General features: G+C 43.6%; 1 protein-coding gene across 2 annotated transcripts in view; it reads right to left on the bottom strand.

Moving 5' to 3' along the window:
* KCMF1 (potassium channel modulatory factor 1) overlaps nt 1-21,856 on the bottom strand; it is a 78,888-nt gene extending 57,032 nt beyond the window's left edge. The window contains exon 1 of one of the 2 annotated variants that reach the window (XM_042246027.2): nt 21,726-21,856. In XM_042246027.2, the coding sequence (XP_042101961.1) occupies nt 21,726-21,843 (118 nt within the window). In that variant the 5' untranslated portion in view covers nt 21,844-21,856. Of the gene's footprint in view, nt 1-20,764; nt 20,976-21,725 lie in introns of those variants that run through there. The other variant, XM_027966725.3, reaches the window with a different exon arrangement.
* Nucleotides 21,857-22,303: the final 447 nt, after the last annotated feature.

Raw genomic sequence — 22,303 nt, 5'->3', positions numbered from 1 at the left:
TGGTTATGGATATTTCTGTGAGATGGTCTATGTTTTAATATAGATGGATATTACTTATTGTCGTTCTAGTGAATACAGACATACTGCACACTTCTGAATGCATGACACATTTCTCACACATGCATAAAAATCCCTTTCTCAAAGAAAAGATCTAACTGGTTGGTGTATATCTTAAATATGGCAAATATGTTTCAATTTTTTTAAAAAGCTATAAACTTCTTAGAAGAAACTATAAGAGGATCTTTTTATTTTACTTCTTGGTGTATGAGAACTTTCTAAGCAATACAGGGAACACCTGAAACCATACACAGGGCAAGGAAGCACAATGTAAATTTGATAAGCAAGTACATACAAAACTTCAATAATGGAAAACAGCCAGAAAAAAGTCAATTACAACAGATGGAGCAAGATAATCTGCAACAGATACAACAAACAATGGGCTCTTAAAGATTAAGAAAAAGACCAACATGAAAAAGAAAAATGGGAAATGATATATGACTTGGGCTCTATTGAAAAAGAAGTATTCAAATACATCCTTGGTAATTTTTAAAAAGTGCTTCTAAAGCCCTCCAAAATTCTCAATTTCATTCATAAAAAGGCCTAATTCAAGAAAGGCTCATGCAGTCTTAGAGTAGAAGTAGCAGGCATGTCCAGTTAAATGAAAGCTAAGCTAACAATCTTATGAATCACAGCTGGCTTCTCCAAAGGTAAAACTGACCCTCCAAAAATCCATTTGTTCTCATTCTACAAGAGTTCTCTAGCTTAGACACCACCCCAGTTGACATGGAAGACTGAATCAAGGCCTGCACTCTATGATAACAGCACTCTTTAGCATCCTCATACAGTCAAATGCTTGCTGTAACTTCTTTTCACTTGCCATCTTGTGCCATGGTAGGTTCTGGACTTGACCCTGCTCTATGCAATATTTTTATTAGCATTTTAGAAAATGACAGAAAGCATACTGACAAGCTTTGCATAAAAGAAACTGTGAAAACATTGGCGGGCAGAATAAAAATGCAAAGAGGCGAATGGATGTGCCAAAATAAAGAATTTGTTTTGAGATGAATTTTTAAAGGGATTCACATAAAGTCTTGCTGTTGGATTAAAGAGCAATTCATATGACATAAAAACAAACTTTGGGTGAATTAGCTAAACAGAACTTCGACTTCAGTATTAGATCAATATGGGATGCAGTTGCTTAAAAACAAAACAAAACAAAACAGGCAGGAAATAAACAAACAGGCGTAGGCTACACTAACAGTCATGCGAGATACACAACTGCAGCATTTCCACCTTTCGCTTCTGTCAGACCACATGTGAAGAATTGCATTCAGTTCCTGGTGTCCTGTTTTAAAATGAGAGGACTTCCCTGGTGTCCCAGGGTTAAGAATCTGCCTTCCGATGCAGGGGACAAGGGTTCAACCTGTGGTCAGGGATGTCCTGGGGCAACTATTGAGTCCGCACACAACAAATGATTCCACATGCCGCAAGGAAGACCTGATGCAGCCTGATGCAGCCCAATACGTTAAAAATAAAAGGAGAAACAAATGCAGTATATTGGCAGAACAGTGAAAGATCTAGCAACCAGTGGGCAGAAGAGCAGAGGGCAGGCCATGTGGAGAGGATATGCTGGCCCTGCGCAGATCTAGGGCAGAGGAGGAGCCCACTGCTCTCCACACAGAGACTCAAGCCCAAAGCAAGAGGTACATGGAAAAACTGGTAAAATCTGACCAAGTTTATGGTTTCCAGAGTAACAGTATTTGGTTTCTTAGGACAAAAATGCGTCAAGGTGACACGCCAACACTTGGGAAAACTGTGACGCATACATGGGCAGTCTATCCTTGCAATCTTTCTATAAATCTAAAATAACTACAAAATAAAAAGTTTATTGATAAACAGAGACAAGGAGGCAGATGGTTCAACCAATGACACTCAGTGTAGTGAGTGTGACCAAACATAGAAGCTAACTGAATTTTACAAAGTATCTTTTGTAAGATTTTTAATACACACACTGAAATCACCAGTAATACAACTCTTTGGGTAAACTGTTTAAAACTTGACACCAAGAGTTGATCAAGAGAAACACTGATGGCAACATTGTTGAACGTGAATCTCTAACAACATGTCTACCATGGATCAATTTGAAGCTAGGTATTCAGTGAGTTCGCTGGAGAAGGGAATGGCAACCCACTCCAGCATTCTTGCCTGGAGAAGTCCATGGACAAAGGAGCCTGGCTGCAGGCTAAAAGTCCATGGGATGGCAAAGAGTTGGACATAACTGAGCGACTGATACACACACACGCACATTTCAGTGACGCATATGCAGGTACAAGTATCTGACCTCTTCTTTACCTCCTGTAATTCAATTATGTCTGAGAATTTACATCTTGAAAAACATAAATTACTTCATTTTATTTCTCCTTTTGAGGCATTACAGTGATTTTTAAACAACTTTAATCATTGATGGTTTTTATATACTTTTAAAAAAATGTTTATTTATTTGGCTGGACCAGGTCTTAGTTGTGACATGCAGGTTCCAGGTCCCCAACCAGAGATTGAATCTGGGCCCCCTGTATTGGGAATGTGGAGTCTTAGCCACTGGACCACCAAAGAAGTCCTATAGTGATTTCTTGAAAGTATGCGAATCAGAGTTCTTTATAAACTATAATGAATAAACATAGGAAATATAAAAATGAAAAAATCGACACCCTGCAATCACTATGTAAACCAGCTTACATTAGTAACTGTGAATGGAGGCACATGTGACATTTGAACCCACTGAGACAACCAGTCATTACAGTCCTCTTAACAGAACTCTAGGAGTTGGTGATGGACAGGGAGGCCTGGCGTGCTGCGATTTCATGGGGTCGCAAAGAGTCGGACATGACTGAGCAACTTAACTGAACTGAGTAAGTATTATAAAATAATCAGCACCTATAAAATATTCTATGAAGCAAACATCTGAGTCAACCCTCTAGAACTGATTACCACTTAAAAGAAATATGGGGAATGAAAAAATATGCTAACATGACATCATAAAAATGCAAACCAGAATGTAGGAAATACCATAAAGAAATGATTCAGTTTCTTCAACAAATAAACAGCCTTTTTAAAGGGGGGGGAAAACTGTTATAATTTTGAAGGACATAACAACCAAATGTAACTATGTAGACCTTTTTTGGATACTGATTTTAACAAACTAACTCATTTCTGAGTCAACTGGGAAAACTGAAGGATCGGGTGTTGTATAAAAGAATTACTAACTCTTTGAGGAGTGACAATGATGTGGTGGCACCTATGTGCCTGTATAGTGCATCCCTAACAACTAGGGATAAATACTGAAATATCTGTGGGTAAAATAAAACACAGGTCTCAGTTTTCTTCAAAAATGTTCAAATCCTCCTAAAGGAAGTGAGTAGGAAACTGATATAAAAATGGCAAAATGCTGATGTGCTGAACCTAGGAAATAGAACAGGGGAATACATTACCAATGAGTTAAATCTCAGTCAATTAAAAAAAAAACAACACTCAAAACAGCAAAGAGATACAGAAATCACCTCCTAGTCCTCTCTTTACTCTGAAAAATTCAAAGTGCTAGTCGCTCAGTTGTGTCCGACTCTTTGTGACCCCATGGATGGTAGCCCACCAGGATCCTCTGTTTATGGAATTCTCCAGGCAAGGATACTAGAGTGGGTAGCCATTCCCTTTTCCAGAGGATCTTCCAACCCAGGGATGGAACCTGGGTCTCTTGCATTGCAGGCAGATTCTTAGCCATCTGAGCCACCAGGGAAGCCCCTCTTTACTGTAGGTTGCCACTAACCTAGGATCAACACTCTGTGAGCTACTCCATCAGCGATGCACTCCTCTGACGTCATCATCTAATATATCAAACATCCTGTCCACATTGACAATGACAGTCTTTATACACCTGAGTGAAAGATAGTGCCTATGGTGACATTTTGATATACCAATTTAGAAGCCCAAGCAAAAAAGTGGTAAGTTTGGTATGCTTGGTTTTGGTATATATCCTCAAATGTATCCTAATCACTATTATCTCTCACAGGCCTTTTCTCTAGCAAAACTGTTTACTGTTGAAAAATTCTCCCCTGTGTTTACCTACCTTGGCCTTATTAAATACTCATTTCTGCCCATCCCATTGGTCTAGAATGTCTGCTTCTACTCTATCCAGACAAATCCCTTACCCACAAAACTTGCTCAAACCTCTTCTCCTTAGTCCCTCTGCCTTCCTCTGAATACTCAGATTCACAGAATGTTAGAAGAGACCATTCATAGCTTTCACTGTCCAATCATTTTAAATAGATAATGCCTCCTGGATTGTAAGACTTCTTCCTCCATTATAATGCAAATTCCTTGAGGGCAGGGACATTGTTTTACCTTATATTCTTTTATCTTACCTTACTTCCTGTATCTTCTCATATATTCTGTATAACATTAACACTCAAATTATATGCACAGAACTTAGAAGTGTGGTAGACAACTGTTCTGTATGTCCAAGATGAAAATGATCATGATGGCTCAATAACTGCTTGCCATATGCCTGGCACTATTACAACTTACCCATGGTCACAGTTTGTAAAGTAAGTGACCAGGCTGGGGTCTGAATACCAGCAGTCTGGCTCCAAAGTCCCATTGATAAATCTACTATGCAGCATCTTAGAAAAAACTTGCGTAAACAGAAAATTTCATCCACTGAAGAGATCTAGCCTCAAAGTATCTATAAACTAATAAACCCTCCGATGCTACAGTTTGGGGTAATTTCATTTCAGTAGTATAGACAGTACAAAAGGAGTCTGGAATAAGAGTCATGAGATCTGAATTTTAGCTCTGTGATCTCAAGTAGTATGACTCAGCCTTTCTAGACTGCAATTTTATTTGGAAAAGAAAAAAAAGGAGGTTGATTTCCTTCTGGACCAAAAGGTCTATTATTCTATCTTCTCTTGATTTTATTGGAGAGAAAAAGACTAAAATAAATTAATTCATTATCCAGCTGCCAAACTGGCCTAATTCCCACACTGAGCTCTCTTGGCCTGGACCAGTACCACTGCAACACTGGTGCAGGAGACTCGCTGGGCTTGCCACCTCTGTGCTCCCTCTCTCGTGGCACTTTGGGGAGGAAAACAAGGTTCACAGGCCCCCACACAGACATTTACATAATGAAAGGTTTGGGGGCTCAAGCCACAGTAAACTGGAGAGGGCAGCAGAACGGCATCAAGTCTTGGTTTTAAGGTCCCTAATGATACTGCTGAGCATGTGTCTGTTCACACTCACTCAACCACCTCCAGTTTATTCATCACACATCTCCACTTGAACATCCAACAGACATCTCCTACCTAATATGTCTGAAAAAGAACTCCTGACTTCTGCCTCCAGAAATGCACCTCCCCTCTGCATCTCAGTAAATGGCCCTCCTCTCACACAGCGGGCTGGCGTGTATCTTGTTAGCTCTAAGTTCAGAGGACTAAACCCCAGTGCCTCCCCATCTCCTACAAAGCTCCACCTGTACCTCATTTGCCCTCCTTCTCCTCACTGAGTCACCTCCAGCCACCCTGTTCCTCACATTACCTGCTTTATTCTGACCCCAGAGCTTTTATACCTGAAGTCTCTGCTTAGAGAAGTGTTACCTCTTGTGGAAGGCTTTCTTGACCACTCTTTTAAAAATAAACACACAGATCATCCATTCACCTCCCATCATAGTCAATCCTCCAGACAGCTTTATTTTCTTCAGAATATTTATCACTAACCAAAATTAAATTATATGTTTCTTTTCTCTACCCTCTCCCCATTAAAATGTAAGCTCTACAATAAGAACGTCCTCTTACCTTTCATTACTCTATCTCCAGTCTCAACACCAGGACCTGGCGCATTATTTACTGAGGAACTACTTTCCCAGTCTTCAGTATCAGTCTGGAGTATCTACCCTTGCGCGACACACATCTCTCCTTCCCTCACAGCTAAGTCTGTAACGGTGTTCCCAGCTTCTCGTGTTCATTTGGAACTGAATACCCTGCAATCTGGGCTCTAGCCTATGCTCATTAAGCTCTACAACCCTCCTCACTCCAACAGCCACAGCCAAAGAACACTCACTCCTTATCTTCTTGACCTTTCTGCAGCAATACTGACCACATCCTCCTTCCAGAAAAATCACCTTCCTAAGTTTCAATGACAATACTCTCTCCTGATTCTCCTTCTACTCTCCAGGTACTCCCTTCAGCCAGTCTCTCCTGCTCCTTAAATTTAATGATCAGTCTCCCCATTGTAATCTATAGGTTCTAACCATCCCTGAGCAATCAACTCTACTACTATGGATTTATTTTAGCCCAGACTTATTCCATCTGAATTCCAAATCCACATGCTCAACTGTCCTTGGATATCTCTACTTGGCTGTCCCACAGGTACCACAAATAAAACATGCTAGAAATGGAAGTCACTTCACTTTCCCCTGCTTCCAACTTTGACCCTTAAAGCATGCTTCTTTGTCCTAGATATGCATTCTGATAAACAGCACTGCCCAACTAATCAAGCCCAAACCCTGAGTTTTCCTAGACATTTCACTGTTCCAAAATCCCCGTGCCTCACTGTTCACCAAATAGGTCTCCACTTGAACACCTAACACACATCTCTTACCTAGTATGTCTGAAAAACAGAACTCCTGACTTCTGCCTCCAGAAATGCAGCTCCCCTCTGCATGTGTACATGCGTGCGCAGTCGCTCAGTCGTGTCTAACTCTTTGTGACCCAATTTGCACTCACTACAGCAATTATCTAGTGGTAACTTACCTGTTTGTCTCCCCACCCTGCCCTCTGCAAATCCATCCTTCAGAATCTCTCTTTCTAGAACACAAAACTCATACTGGTTTGAAATTTCTTAAAAACTCACTCCAATTTATATACCCTGTTTATCTACCCTATTGACAAGGTTCATTTCCTGGCATCAGCCCCTCCATTTTTGCTCCAATAATGTTAAATTTCTTATGGTTTCCCCTCAAAGGAAAATCCTTTCTGCTCATCTCTCTGTCCATGGGATACTCTCCCCAACATCAGAGACAACTCAAACACATAACCCCTTTTGGGATGTGTTCATGAATTCGTCCATGAAACTGAGCAGCCTCCCATATCGATTCTTTCACTGAACCTTGCAAGTATAAATTTATTATAGTTCATACTATGATGAACTATATGATTATAGTTCACACTTTGTATTCAAATTACACGTCTCATCTTAGAAGCCTGGAACTGGAATTCCCTTTGTGTTTTGTCCCAAGTCCCAACACAGTATCTCCACATAGAGAAGGTATTCAGTGCATATTTATTAAATGAATGGATGAAAGCAGAAGTCAGAAAACCATGGCCCATGGGCTAAACCTGGCTTACCACCTGTTTTTGTCTAATCTGTGAGCTAAGAACAGTTTTTGCATTTAAAAATGTTTAGAGAAGAAAATTTTAAAAGGAATATTCAGTGATGCCTGAAAAACACATGAAATTCAAATCTCAATATCCACAAATAAAGATTTATTGGATCATAGCCAAGCTTAATCTGTTTACGTTCAGTCTTAAGGCTGCTTTCAAATCAGGAGAGCAGAGTAGAGTAGTTGTAGTCGAGAGCAAGTGGCCTGCAAAGTCATACTTGTTATCTAGTCCTGTATAGAAAGTGTACTGACTTGAATGAAATAAAATGATCACAGATGTTTGGATGTGACAGAACTCAGCAAAAGTCTTGTCTTTACCACTTACTGCCTGGCATGTGTGTGCACTCAGTTGCTCAGATGTGTCTGACTCTTTGCAGCCCCACGGACTGTAGCCTGACAGGCTCCTCTGTCCATGGGATTCCCCAGGCAAGAATACTGGAGTAAGTTACTGTTTCCTCCGCCAGGGGAACTTCCCGACTCATGGGTTTGAACCTGCATCTCCTGCACTGGCAGACAGATTCTTTACCACTGAGCCCTGCATGACCTAAGACAAAAAACCTAACCTTTCTTGCATGTGTGCATGCTAAGTTGCTTCAGTTGTGTCAACCTCTCTTACTTAGACTCAAATTTCAAATCTGCAGAATATGGTAACATATCTTGCTGGACTGTTTTGAAATTTTACTAAGCCTCATAACTGAGATCTCTGCTGTAGGAACCAGTCTATAAAATGCCTGGTACAGAGTACAGCTTAAAAGTCCTTGATGCTGGGAAGGACTGAGAGCAGGAGAAGAAGGCGAGGACAGAGGATGAGATGGTTAGATGGCATCTCTGACCCAACGGACATGAGTTTGAGTAAACTCTGGGGCATGGTGAAGGGCAGAGAAACCTGGCATGCTGCAGTCCATGGGGTTGTAAAAAGTAGGACATGACTTAGCGACTGAACGCAACAATGTTGAGAAACCAGGCCTGGATTTGAATTCCAGCTCCATTACAGATTGTGTGATGAAGAACTTCTCAGTGCTTCAATTTCCTCATTCATTACACTGGGATAATAATAATATATACCTTATAGAACTGTTATGAGAATTAAATGAGTTGGTACTTGTGAAATGCTGAGCACAGGGCCTTGCAAATGGTAAGCACTCCGTAAATATTACTATTACTACAACAGATATTTGCTTAGTAGTGGTTTCTCCCCTTCCCGCCTCCTCTTCTACTCTACCTCTCATCCCTATTCAAAAAAGCCTAGATCTAAATAAAGAAGTAAGTCAATACTTGCATGACAAGTGCAATTATACCTTAAGGGGAGGTTGAGGGGGTCATAACAACCTTGTGTTCACTCTCTGAGCCTCTCTTCTCGACATACTTTCTTCCTCAGAAATCTAGCCTATCCCCAGACTTCAATGTAGGGGGCTATAAGATTCTTTTTTCTAACCAAGATTTCTCTCTTCTGAGCCCCAGTGCAGTGTTTCTCAACTCCTGATTTCTCCCTAATGACCTTACCTTCTCGGGGCATCTTCCTGACCTAGGGATTGAACCAGGGTCTCCTGCATTGCAGGCAGATTCTTTACCATCTGAGCCACCAGGGAAGCCTACCTAATGGCCTACCATCACCTTAAATCCAAAATGTCAAAAGCTAAAAATTACTCTTTTCCCCACCTCTCCCTTCCTATCTTCCCTAACTAATATTAAGAACCTGCTATTCTTCCAGCATGTTGACTGGTCATCTTGAAATTATACATTAGTCCTTGTTCTCTTGCAATGAGACTTTATCTCAAATCGTGTTGCTTATTTCTTTTTCTTTTTCTTTTTGTTCCTACCATCACTGACTAATTCAGGTCCTTTCAACTTCAAGCTCATACCACCAGTCTCTGAATGGTTCCTGCCACAAGCACCAACCTACTCCACACACACTAATCTTTCTGAAACTTACTCATCATGATCTTTCTTTGCTTCAAACTTTGACCCCTTTTCCATCCCATAATCTCTATAGAAAAAGGAAAAGACTAACCTTAGCGTCACAATCAAATCCTTCCCTATCTACCTTGTTCCCGTCTTCATTTCTAATCTTATCTCCCATAATAAAAAAAAAAATACCACCATCTTATATTTATGCAGTGCTTCATCCAACTAGAAAACATCCCTACATGCCCTGGTATTTAATCTTCACAGAGACCCTTGGAAAGAGGCCAAAGCAGCAGTTGCATCCTTCTTTTACAGAAAACAGATCTCTCGCACTGACTCAGCAGTCAGGACTTACATATGGGCATCTGTTCTAGAGACCCTGGTCTTCTCAGTACTGTCTGATAGACCTCTCTCTAACATGCTCTTGTTTTCTCAGCTCTGCAGTCTACTCCCTGCCAGTCTCCTACTTGGTGGCCATCCTTGAAGTGAAGAGTGTTGGGGAAAGTTCAAAAAGCAGTGTTTCTTAGAGATGCTGAAATGTGCTACATCAGGTGTTTAGCTTCCAGACTCTGCCATATATGGCCAAAAAGATCCCTCTAAAGAAGGGCTTCTATAGTGTATTTCTCCAAGCACACACAATCAAACATCCTCACCGCAGGCCACAATGCAGAGTATGCTGTGTCTGGGCTAGTTACCCCGACTTCATTTCCTGACTCTCCCCCTCAACCACGGTCCTCCATCCACAGGGAGTTCACTGCTGTTCCCAGAACATTCCAAGTCTCAGGGCCCCTAGACTTGCTGTATCCTCTTTTTCATATCCTTCACTTAATTCAAGTTCTTTCTTTCAAAGTTCCATCTTCAGAAAAGCCCTCCCTGACCATCATTATCTAAAGTAGGCCCCCATTCTCTAGTCCCAGTCTGGGTTCTTGTAACAGTTATCACTTTCTAACACTCTATTACCTATTTCATGGTCTTTTTCAGGGATTCACAAACTTTTTCTGTCAAGAGCCACAGAGTAAATATGTTCAACTTTCTCTGTCATAACTCCTCAACTGTGCATTGTAGCACAAAGCAACTTTGAGAATATGGAAATGAGGAGATGTGGCTGTGCTCCAATAAAACTTTATCTACCAAGACAGGCAGTGGGCCAAGTCACAGGCCATACACCCTTGGCATGTTCCTTCTAACGGAGTGTGAGTGTCAGAGGAACGGGAAGCTTCTCTATTTTGTTCACTAAGGTTTCCTTGTGGCCAGAATAATTCCTGGCCCCGAGTACATATTCAATATATAAATGTGTGTTGAGTAAATAAAAAGAACTAGTCTGGAGTGGGGAGTTATGCTCCTCTTCTACCTTCTCAGGTGACAACAGCATGACATTGAAGGAGAATGAGGCCAAGGTCATCAGCTCCATTTCCGTTTGGTTAGTATCATACCATGAAAAGTGGTCTCACAACCATTGTGTGCCTGTCACCAGCAATAACCACCTCATGCAAACAATGCCTTTTATTACATAACCAGGTCCAGGTAGGAGTCTGTTAAAACACAGGCCGCTGGGCCCCATCCCCAGAAGTTGTGATCAGTAGCTCTAGGGTAGAGTCTAAGAATCTGCATTTCGAGTAAGTTCCCAGGTGATGCTGATAGGCTGGTCCTGAACCACATGCTGAGAAGCACTGGATGACAGTGCCCCAAAGCAATAGGATGTGAGTGCTCAGCTGCTCAGTCCTGTCTGACTCTTTGCGACCCCATGGACTGTAGCTCACCAGGCTCCTCTGTCCATGGAATTCTCCAGGCAAGAATACTGGAGTGGGTTGTCATTTCCTTCTCCAGGGGATCTTCCTGACCCAGGAACTGAACCTTTGTCTCCTGTATCTCCTATAATGCAGGCAGATTCTTTACTGCTGAGCCATCAGGGAAGACCCCAAAACAATAGTACTAGCATTTTTACACTATCGGGTGGAAGGTGGGGAGGAAGGGAGAGCCACAGATTCCTGATGTTTCAGTGATCTGGCCGGAGGGGAACTGAGGAAAAACAAAAACATAAAACTGACAGCTCCGTGGAACTGCTGCTCCAGTAAAATCAAGACAGAAAAGCATTAGGTCTTTAATTTTTAACAGACTGTCTTCCAAACACTCTTATTTTCACTTGCAAATCTAGCTGTAACCGGCTAAAACAATAAGCCAAATAGGTAAAAGAGAGACACCACCAGTGGGTAGCTAACCTTGATAGTGGACTAAGGATTATCTTCTCCATTGGCTCCCTAATCAATTTCCTTAAAATTAAAGAAGAATCATAGCCACCTGTCTTTCTACTGCTAGATGCCAGGAGCCTTTTGGAGATGGATACTGGGTATATAATCTATACAGTGAAAGTGTTAGTCACTCAGTTGTGTTTGACTCTTTTACTACCCCACGGACTATAGCCCACTAGAATCCTCTGTCCATGGGATTTCCCAGGCAAGAATACCAAAGCGGGTAGCCATTCCCTTCTCCAGGAGATCTTCCTGAAACAGGAGAGGAACTGAACCTGCGTCTCCTGCATTGCAGGTGGATTCTTTATCATCTAAACCACCAGGAAGCCCAACAAAATACAGGTACAATAAATGACCAAACCTAGGGGTCACTTTTTTCAAATGATGACTTCACCATAATAAAACCTGAAATGGACTAGCAATAATTTTTGCAAATTCTACATCCGTCAACTCCAGGGACTTCAAAATAACCCCTCAAACTCACATTAAAACCACCCCAAATTACTTACACCTCATCAATCTGAACAGCCCTCAAAGGAATTAGAATTTATATACATTTGTAGCTGTTTATAAAGTGGATTTCTACTGTGATGGTTTTATGTAGCTGAAGTAGGTTAAGAATAATTTTAAGGTCAAAAAATAGGGTAAAATCTAACTTCTTAGGAGAGAAATTCAGGAAACAGAAATCAAGAATGTTCATGAATGGACAGTTAAGTAGATGGCAATACTGCATCAACATGTACTTACAAAAAGAGAGTATTATGATCAAAATATGAATTAGCAGACTTCCAATTTGTCTGGACGTCTAAAGTATTTCTCAGCTAAGAGTAAGTAATTTTTTAAATGAAAAATCTAGCATCTGAATTAAAAAGTTTCAGTGTGGAATATATCCTAGATTTTTACAGTGTTATAAAGAAAGAAGAATGTAAAAACATCTCATAAACAATTTATATACTGGTTACATGCTGAACTGTTATTTTGTATATATTGAGCTAAACCATTAAATTATTGAAATTAATTTCACCTTCTCAGTTTTGTTACTGTGGCTCCCAGAGGATTTCGAATTACATGTGACTTGAAACTAGGTGCCTGTTAGACAGTGCGATCATGCAGCCCAATTCTGCAAGGTTTGCGATCTCTTTTTCCCTTTGGGTGGTTTCTAAAAAGTTGCAGAAAATGATAGGGAGCAATGAATAAGCATACAGATACACAGTATGTCTGACACGGAGTGAAGCTCTTTGATCCTGGCCTAATACAGGGTCACCTCAGGCCAGGTGCTCATCCATTGAAACCTGAGGTTCCAATCACCATTTTCCCCAGGGGAAGGAAGATCGGTTCCACCTCAGCGACCACTGTCCATGTGTGTTTAGTTGCTAAGTTGTATCTGACTCTTTTGCAACTCCCCAAGGACTGTAGCCCACCAGGTTCCTCTGTCTGTGGGATTTCCCAGCAAGAATACTGGAGGAGGTTGCCATTTCCTTGTCCAGGGGAATCTTCCCCACCCAGGGATAGAACCCAGGTCTTCTCCACTGGCAGGTGGATTCTTTACCATTGGGCCACCAGGGAAGCCCTCAGTGACTACTATGTATACTCATATCTGTAGCTATAAAACACATGAAATTCATTTCAAATTGCAATTAACTATCGGAATTGCTAGCAGTGTTAATAAGAATGAACATGATCTCTGACTATGAAAACTACCTGGTTCCCACCACCCCCCACCTCCCAGCATGTATTTCATTCTTACAGAGAAGGGACACATTTCTAACAACTCCTTTATATAATCCCTGCCCATTTCACTTCAGTGTCTTTAACTCCTGATTTAGAAAGTTTCTCATTTCTTTGCACTCACTGTCAAAACTCTACAACCACAGAGAACACCAAAGGAGAATGCTGGTTGAGGAAGAATACCAGAAGGAAGTAGGGTCCAGTTACTCACCCCAACAGTTGCTATATAACCATAAGGATGCCACACACCAAAAAAAAAAACAAAACACTATACGGAATATAAAAAGTTTAATACCTTGAGCTCTCTTTGCTAAGTATCAAAAAGATACTTACGTGTGCAGATGTGTGTTGAGACCTTAAGTTTAAGGATAATATTGTTAGAGAACAAAATGTACTGCTGGCAGAATTAGAAGTGACTGTGAAGCCTGAATGAAAATAATGTTTAAAAAAAAGGGAGAGGGGTACAAATATTGCCAAAACATTAAAACACTTCCATGATTTAATTACCCTGTCATAAAATATAAACTTCAAGGACTAATTTGAGCACACTGGAAAAGAGCCACAACCTATGCAACAGGAAAGAATGTAATTCCCTAACATGTGTTTCTAAGCCACTGAATATTATCATCCTGCAGCAAGGGTCAACAACTTGTGGCCAGCTCTGGAGATGACTTGGAGTGGTACTTGAGTAGGTAGCCATAAATATTCTCTGAATGAAAGACTGAATGAAGCAGGAAGCTCACACACAGTGCCAATTAACATGCAGATCTTCACAGCCAGTTAATCTGAAACCAGAGCCAGAGGGAGAACAAAACAGCACCTTGGTGTCCAGTCTCAGGCCATTCCCCAAGGAGTCAGCTACCCTAAGTTATTTTCATTCTATGCACACACAGTTTACTCATCCCCTCTTACTTTTATGAAAGTTCCAAGTTCTCTTTCCTATACTCTTTTCCTCCTAACCAGTCTCCCCGTACAAAAGCAGGGATGCACTTTCCAGTCTTACCATTTTTTAAGACAATTATTAAACATCTCTAACAGTCACTCCCAAATGTTTACTGGGCCTCCCAAAGGCCAGACACTATTACGCTAGGTGGTAGCATACAGAGATATAACACTATACCTATGTGGGGCAGCCAGACAAGTGAACAATTACAGCATAAAAAAAATGCCTGGAGAATGATGCACGAGTGCTATCGGAAGGACTTAACTTCGTTGGGTGGGTGGGGAGAGTGACAAGAGTCTTACAGAACAAAGGTAGAAGAAGTCAAAACCAAAATTACAGTCTAATATACCTGCAACTGTTCTAACGGTCAGCTCATCAAGTTAGCGCTCTAAAGTGGCTCTCTGAATGAAGATGCTCTGACTACAGAGAAATCTGAAGTTCATGACGGCGGCACTGACTACTGGCAAGAGAAGGAAAACACACACACACACACACATTCCAGCAGAAGAAAATGTGCAAGCCTAATTAGTCATGATGTCAAGAGGCTTCACCCACTTAATGTCTGTCCCTCCATGCTGAAGGTGACTTGACTGACCCACTCCTGTGATTGACTTCAGTTGGATTTTTCGCACAGTAGTGATGGATTTGCAAGAATCCATCCATACTTTCTCCCTGATACCTCTTGTGGCATGGCTACTGGCCAAGTCTGCTGGACTGCTGGTTGGTACCACGGCCCTGAAGAGATAAACAGACCATGTACGTGAACAAGATAGACCCACACTCTGCTTTGGTACTATTCAGAAAGACAGTTAAAAACATGTGGGAGGGCAGTTAGAAAAGCAGCAAGGATGGCACCTGGGGAGGTGCCTAACAAGCAATTCATCTCTTGCTAGTTTCACATGACCCTGTTTTTACCTCCTGGTACCCAGTTCTTTGGACATTTCATCAGGCATGAGAGTTTTCCGTTTCTGACTTCCTGTGGCTACAGCTCATTCCCAAGATTCATGACTACCCTGCCTAACCTTCTTCTGCCATCACCCTCCTCGTCTCTTGTCCTCACCCTTGCCGAAACCCTCTTTTCACACAAAACACTCACTTTCTTCCCATGGAACATAGGTAATGTGTTCCTCTGGAAACCATCTGCCTTATTCAACATCTCCATCATCAATCAGGGCACAGATAATATATAAAAGTTACCACATTTTAAAAAATGCTCTGATCTATAGACCTCTTACAGGTTCTTTCCTCAATTTTAATGAATAACTTTAGTGACTAAAAAGTATGTGTGTGGGTGTTAGCTGCTCAGTTGTGTCCAACTCTGCAAACCCATGGACTGTCAGTGGCTAAAAAGAATACCCAACCATTTTAAGGCAATGAAAAACATCATGGCTCCTAGCACAATGCTAAAATTAATGTGAAATTAAACTTTCATCAACAAAGATTTTAATTACGAATGGCACTACTTTAAAATTTTATGAACATGAAGTGTAGGAAATGTTTCCGTATTCATGAAAAGAAGCCCCACGGCAGTACTTCTGATGAAACTTAAAACATACTATTTTTAGGAAAATATATCCTAAATGATACCTTAATCTTCACTAAAAACAATTTTTGGAAACTGCATTCTAAAAAAATCCAAACCTCAGTAAATATATGTGTTAGATGTTATAAAGCTGATGTTTTGAAAATTAAGTTAAGACTCATAAGGACATGGATTTCTTTTTTGAAATGTTGCAAACCTAATGTGAAGGAATTTGGTCAATTCACATCAGAAGCTTCCTAATTTTCACTACGAAAAAGTTTTCAATCTTTAAACATGACTGCTGTTAATAAACTTAAAATTCTAAGACTAACAGAAATTCCTTTCAAACTAAATTTCTAATATAAAACAAGAAAGTTATATTTTGCCATATTTTAACTTACACATGGATGTCAACAGATGAAAATGGACTTCAAAATCAACTTTATACAAAATCATGGAATCAGACACCAGAAATTAAAATATTTATGTTCTATTCTTTATTGAAAGTCAAAGTAAATATAATAAATGGTTCACTGAAATTTAAAGTCAAGTAAGAATGTCATAATCTTTTTAACAGATCACTTAGTGAAGTAAGTTGTCCAACATGATAGCAAAGAACTTTTCAGTGAGAGTGAATTTACTTTGTCACAGAAAAGCCAAAGTTAAAACTCCCATGCTAATTGCCAATCCTGGCTTTCCAGTCCCCAAATTCTGAAAACAAAATTATTGCAATTCCCTCTGGGACTGTCTGCATGTTCATTTATAGCACTAGACAGCACTCGTAGAGAATAGAAATCTAACAAAAAAGTGATACAACTTCAAAAAATGGTACACCTTTCAAGAACCAGAGTAATGACCTACCTACTGTTGTACTTAACATTTTGAAAATAAACAGTCTCAGATGCTTTTGAGAATAACATGTTAGGATCACTAGTCCATTTATTCACTATCATTGCTTACATATGGAAATCTTCAAAAACTTAGGGGAAATATAAATCAAGTAGAGATTAGTTCAAATAGGAACTCTATTTGAAAGCTGAAATGCATTTATCCAAAATGAAGAGCAGCCCACAAAAAAGCTAGGAGGCACTCACGAAAAAGGAGTTAGAAATCACAACAGATTCCCTCCCTGAAACTGGGCAAAATTGGTAAGAAAAAAGTTGGTAATTATATTGTTGTCAATTTGTTTATCCCTTCCTTATGGCATGTCTCGCACTGTGCTGCAGAAGCTGTGCACACGTGCGTCTTCCGTTTTCCCCACCAGACTTAAGTTAAGGAGCTCTCCCTGCCTCATTCATCCTTGGTACCTAGCCCAGGGCCTTAAACATAGTAGCAAATGAAAAAAAGGGTGAATGATTTAAGGTAATAAAACATATTCCTAACTAGGTAATCAATTAGCCTCCAACTCATGCAAGAACATTTATAATTTCATTTTAGCTAATAAACAGAGTAATTTGATACGTTTTTAAAAACATTTGCAAAGCTATTAAATGGATTTTAAGCTCTGAATAACATATTTATACTCTAAATGCATTTAAGAAGAAGGCATGTAGTGAAACATTAGGGGGGAAAAAAAAACTTCTACCAGTGAAATAGAAAACGATGGGTTTCACTGTGTATAACGTGGAACTAGATGGTGCTGGTAGGTTGAACATAAAGTGACTAGGAACTGACACTGTAAAATGTTTGTTGATGTGACAAGAACATTACAAAGTGAATTTTAAAAGACCCTGGGATTCTGGTTGTGAAAGTCAAGATCAGCAAGCAGGAGACAATGTAGAGTACCACAACTCCAGTGTCTGGAAAGGTGGGTGGGGAGTCTGTTTCTCCTGCCGCAGGAACACTAACTCTGATCACAGTCTATACAGTACTGCTGGAAACAGGTACAGAACCAGCTCAGACCATGGACGCACTCCCCATACCCCAAAGGAAATGATGGAATATCAAGCAGAGCAGGCCCTTTCTGAACTCTCCACAATTCCAGTTCAAGCAACTCTAAAACTAAAGTCCAGAGCTAAAGTAGGCAAATGATAGCCTGCAGGCCAAAATGGGCCAAATGTGGCCACCTCCAGTGTTTGTGCAGCCCTCAAGCAAAGAGTGGTTTTTACATTTTTAAATGGTAAAAACGAAGAATCATAAAAATTATATGAAATTCAATGTCAGTCCCATAAAGAAAGTTTTCATTGGAACACGGCTGTGCTCATTCATTACATGTTGTCTGCTTTTACACTACAACGGCAGAGGGGGCATAGGCTTACCAAGCCTATGATATTTACTCCCTCGCCCTTCACAGAAAAAAAGCATGCTGACCCCTAGAACAAGCCTAGAACATTTCTCTGTGCTTCCAGTTGCACCTTGTTTCTCTGAGGTAGTCCACTGCTTTGCAAAGTACAGGCTAAAGCTTGACAGATGTCCACCTTGGGGTTCTGTTGTCCAAAGCTACATCCTTACATACAATATAGTGCAACTCATTAGGGTGGGCCCAAAGACAAAGTAACAAAGCACTGGCACACAGAAGCACTGAAACGGAAGCACAGGGCAAGCACATTACAGGCCTGTAGCACAGTTCAGATTTCTTCCCAGACTACTACAGCCAGTTCTAGGTAATGCTACTGAAAGGAAAAGGGAACTACAGAGAATTTGGAGGGGGACAGATGATTAAAAGAGCTCAAAAATCCTACCACTAAAGAAATGGGATTAGTTGGCCCAAAGAAGAAAGGATGAGAGAAGAACTACACTACGAGGGTGTCAATCTCTACATTTGTTGATACGTTAAATTCTAACCAATGATAATAACTGGCAGCCCCAACTAAAATTCCACACACCATATATCTAATAAATTAAGTGTGATTCTTAAAGAGATTGTCATTCCTGCCTTAGGCCATTAGTTAGACCCTTAAAAAGTAATTGTTTGACAAATACTGTACTATAAATCTTCAACTGATGTATGGTAGGAATGTTCCTTTTTCCAGAAACATCTGGCATGCTCTAAGTTACAGAAAAGGTGCGCTATTCCTGTGCTGAGGGGTTCAGTAATATTCAAGTAACTAAAAGGTAAATATAAGTTTCATGACCACATGTCTTTCCACAGGACCAAACGGGAAAACAGGCTTAAAGTACAGAATTTGTGTTACATTCAAGAATGTTCACACTGTGGGGTTTTAATTTCTCTGAAGGATTCCTGAGGGTAAAGGAATTTTCCCAGGATACCATTCAATTACAAAACTCAGTCTGCAACTATCCAGATCTTTTCTTGAAGCAAGGAGAATGGGTCTCAAACACCCTTCTTCCATTGCTATGATTCTGTAACTCTAACTCTCCCAGTTCTTATGAGTAAGAGAGCCTACAGCCATTGCTCACTTTTATTTTGTCCTGAAGGTGGTCAATGTACACACGACTTCAGTCTAAGATAAACTTTACATCCCAAATTAAAATTTGATTACCATTTTAATTACAACTTATTTTTAATTACAAGACAGGAATGTTTCATTAAGTAAAAAAAAGGGGGGAAGGGGAATAGGCATAGCTTCTAAATATTTCTATGAGCCTATGTACCTTATTATTTCAAACTGTCCAACACTAGTTCACAGTAAGTGAAGAAAATACAGTATATTTCCTATCGGTTTTGTGATTTTAGAATACAGAATCCTTGGACACAATATATTATTGGAGTCAATCTCAAATTAATTGTAATTAGTAATGCAAATCCTGAAACTTGCTCTAAATATAATTTTGATCAATCTGAGTTTTTCAATCTTGAAATTCTAAGGCCTGTATTTCCCTAAGAATACCTCTGCAACGTTGTGGTGCACACGCACGAATCTGACTCACTAAACTTTCTCCACTCCTACATCACCTATATAGGATTTTAACATCAAGAGTACAAAATGTCTTCAAGCCACTTCTACAATCTTGCATTAACCTTACCAGGATAAACTTTTCCGCCAAGTTTCGTCAAGACTTTTTATTTAAAGACCTGTGGTAGTGAAACAAAGAAAACACAACCCCCTCCCCCTTTTCTAAACCATATGGCAGCAAATTAAAGTTAACTTATTTTTTTATCAGCTCAACGCCTAGACCTCGGCCCTAAACATTTTTCTCTTTGTGCTCTGGGATCGGACTAGAACAGTCTGCTGATTTGCAACTGTACCCCCATGTTTTAAAATCACAAAACAAAGTCCCAAACGCCCCCTAACCACTACCAGACCTCACCACGGTCATTTACTAAAACCTGGTTCAGGAGACCGTGCATGCCGGGCAAGGGGCCCGCCGCCCGCCGGGAGCGAGTCCCCTTCCGACCCAGTGACCGAGCAGTGAGTTTGCTCGCCCGGCCGGGCCGGATCCGCCCCGGGAACTTGGGTTACCCGAGCCCAGGGACGCGCCGAGGCCTAGCCGCGAGGCCGGGGCGGGCTCCAGGCGACGGGGGCTTCCCGTTCCCCGACCGCAGAGCCTTCCCGCCCGCCCCGCGGTCGCCCGCAGGCAGGGGCACTCCCCGTCGTCTCCCGGCGACCGGACTCACCCGCCGAGTCCCGGGTCGGGTCCTCGGTCTCCTGCCGCCGTCAGCGGCCCCACTCGGCGGCCGCGCCGGGCCCTTCCGGGACGGTGGGAGCTCTAGGCCGCGCCGGGGCCCCGCGGCTCCGGGGCCGGGCGTCCGGGCCGCGGCGTCCGGTATCAGTCCCGAGGACCGGGCTCCCGCCGGTAACGGGCCCCGCCGCCTCCCCTCCCCCTCCCCCGCCCCATGACAGTGCAAACCCTCCGGCCGGCCCGGCCGCCCCGCCTCCGGCACCAGGCCCAGCTCAGGGCCGCGGCCGTGGCGGCGGCGGCGCCGCGGCTCTCCGCCCTCGCTCGCTCGCACTCGGGCCCGGCCCGTCGGGCCCGCCTCGGGCCCGGCCGAAGTCTCCGCCGCTTCCCGGCCGCCCTCCGCGGCGCCCGGCCCGGGCGGGGTAGGCCGAGGCCCGGGCGGTGGGGGTGGGGGCGGGGGCTCCTCTCACCTTCATGTCGGGACATCCTAGTTCAGACGGTGGCGGCGCGGCCCCTCCCGGGCTCCGGCTGCAGTGTCCCCTGTGGGGTCCCGGCGCTGCCCGCGCCGGCCGGCCGACTCCCACTCGACTCCCGGGCTCGGCCGCGGGGGCGGGGTGGGCAGGGGAGCGCTCCCGCGGCGGCGGCGGCGGCGGCGGCGGGGAGGCGGCGCGGGGCGGGAATGGGGCCGGGCCTGGCCGGGGCTGAGCTCCTCCAGGAGGCGGGTCCGACGCCGCGGCTCCGCCGGCGCCCGCCGTGACTCGGTCACTCTCGGGCCCGCCGGCTCCCGGCTGCGGCGCCGCGCTCCGCAAACCCCGCTCCTCCCCTCCCCCGGCCCACCCCCCGCCCCTCTTCCCCGGCTCCCGGCCGCCGCCTCCTCCTCCTCTTCCTCCTCCTCCGCCTCCTTCCGCCGCCCGCACGCCGGCCCCGCCTCTCGCTGCCCGCGCTGGGCCCAGCTGCCCGGAGCCCCGCGGCCGGAGGGCGCGGCGGGGGCGCCGCGGAGGCGGCGGCGGCGGCGGCGACTCGGGCCGCGGCGTTTGGCCGCGCTCGCCGGCAGGCCGCGGTCGGGCGCCCGAGCCCGGCCTCGGCCTGGCCACCGCCGCGCCGCCGCGCCTCGCGTAGGGAGGAAGAGGAAATGCCCGGGCGCCGGCGCTCGCCGGTACGGCCGGCCCGCGCGGCCCCGAGCCCCGCCTGGGGCCTACGCGGAACCGAGCCCTAGGCGCTTCGCCGTTGGGCCGGGCCGACCGCGACGGCAGGTGCTTCCCGGCAGCGAGCTGGGACCGCGGGAGGCTCCCGCCTTCGGGAGCTTGGTGGTCGGGCCGACCGCGGGAAGCGCCCTGCTGCTCTCAACCCCGACGGGAGGCTGCGCACCGGCCGGGGACACGTGTTTGTATTTCTTTTTAAACCAGAGCCCCGGCAGGAAAGGCGGCTAACCTCCGGGTGTTGTCCCACGTTGCCCGGCCCGGTGACGCGCGATCGGGAGGACACGGGCGCGGGAGGCGGCTGGGCTTGGCTGCTGTGCCCCACGGCCGTCTGGCTCCTTGGGAACCATCCCGGTGGAAGACTCCGCTCCCGCCTGCCCCGGTGTCCCGGCGGCCCTCGCGCAGTTTGTTCCAGCATCTTGGCTCAGCCTGAGTGCTCCGCTTTGAAAACTATTGGGGTGTGTGTGTCTGTGTGTGTAATTCTTTTTTTTTTTTTCCAGATCCTGAACTACTTTTCCGTTTTTAATCTATCTTTTATATTTTTATCATCATCCTTGTCAACTTTGTTTTCAGGCATTATTCATCAAATATGTATGCATCCCCTTAACCACGTGTCTGTTGGCAGCGTGGTTTGGTGGAAAGAAGCCGCACTTTGGAATCCAGACAGATCTGCCACGGATTCTGGATCTGATATCCTCTGTATAACCTTGGACAAGCTCATTGACCTTGCTGAGTCCCGGTTTCCTTGTCTTTTGTTTGGTTTTTTACTGTTATTTTAATTTACCCTTTTATATTTGAAATTCCTTTGTG

The sequence above is a fragment of the Ovis aries genome, chromosome 3 (genome assembly GCF_016772045.2).
Source record: "Ovis aries strain OAR_USU_Benz2616 breed Rambouillet chromosome 3, ARS-UI_Ramb_v3.0, whole genome shotgun sequence".
NCBI classification, from domain to species: Eukaryota; Metazoa; Chordata; class Mammalia; order Artiodactyla; family Bovidae; genus Ovis; species Ovis aries.
Note: the sequence above shows the minus strand (reverse complement) of the source record. Positions and strands in the feature narration are given on the sequence as shown.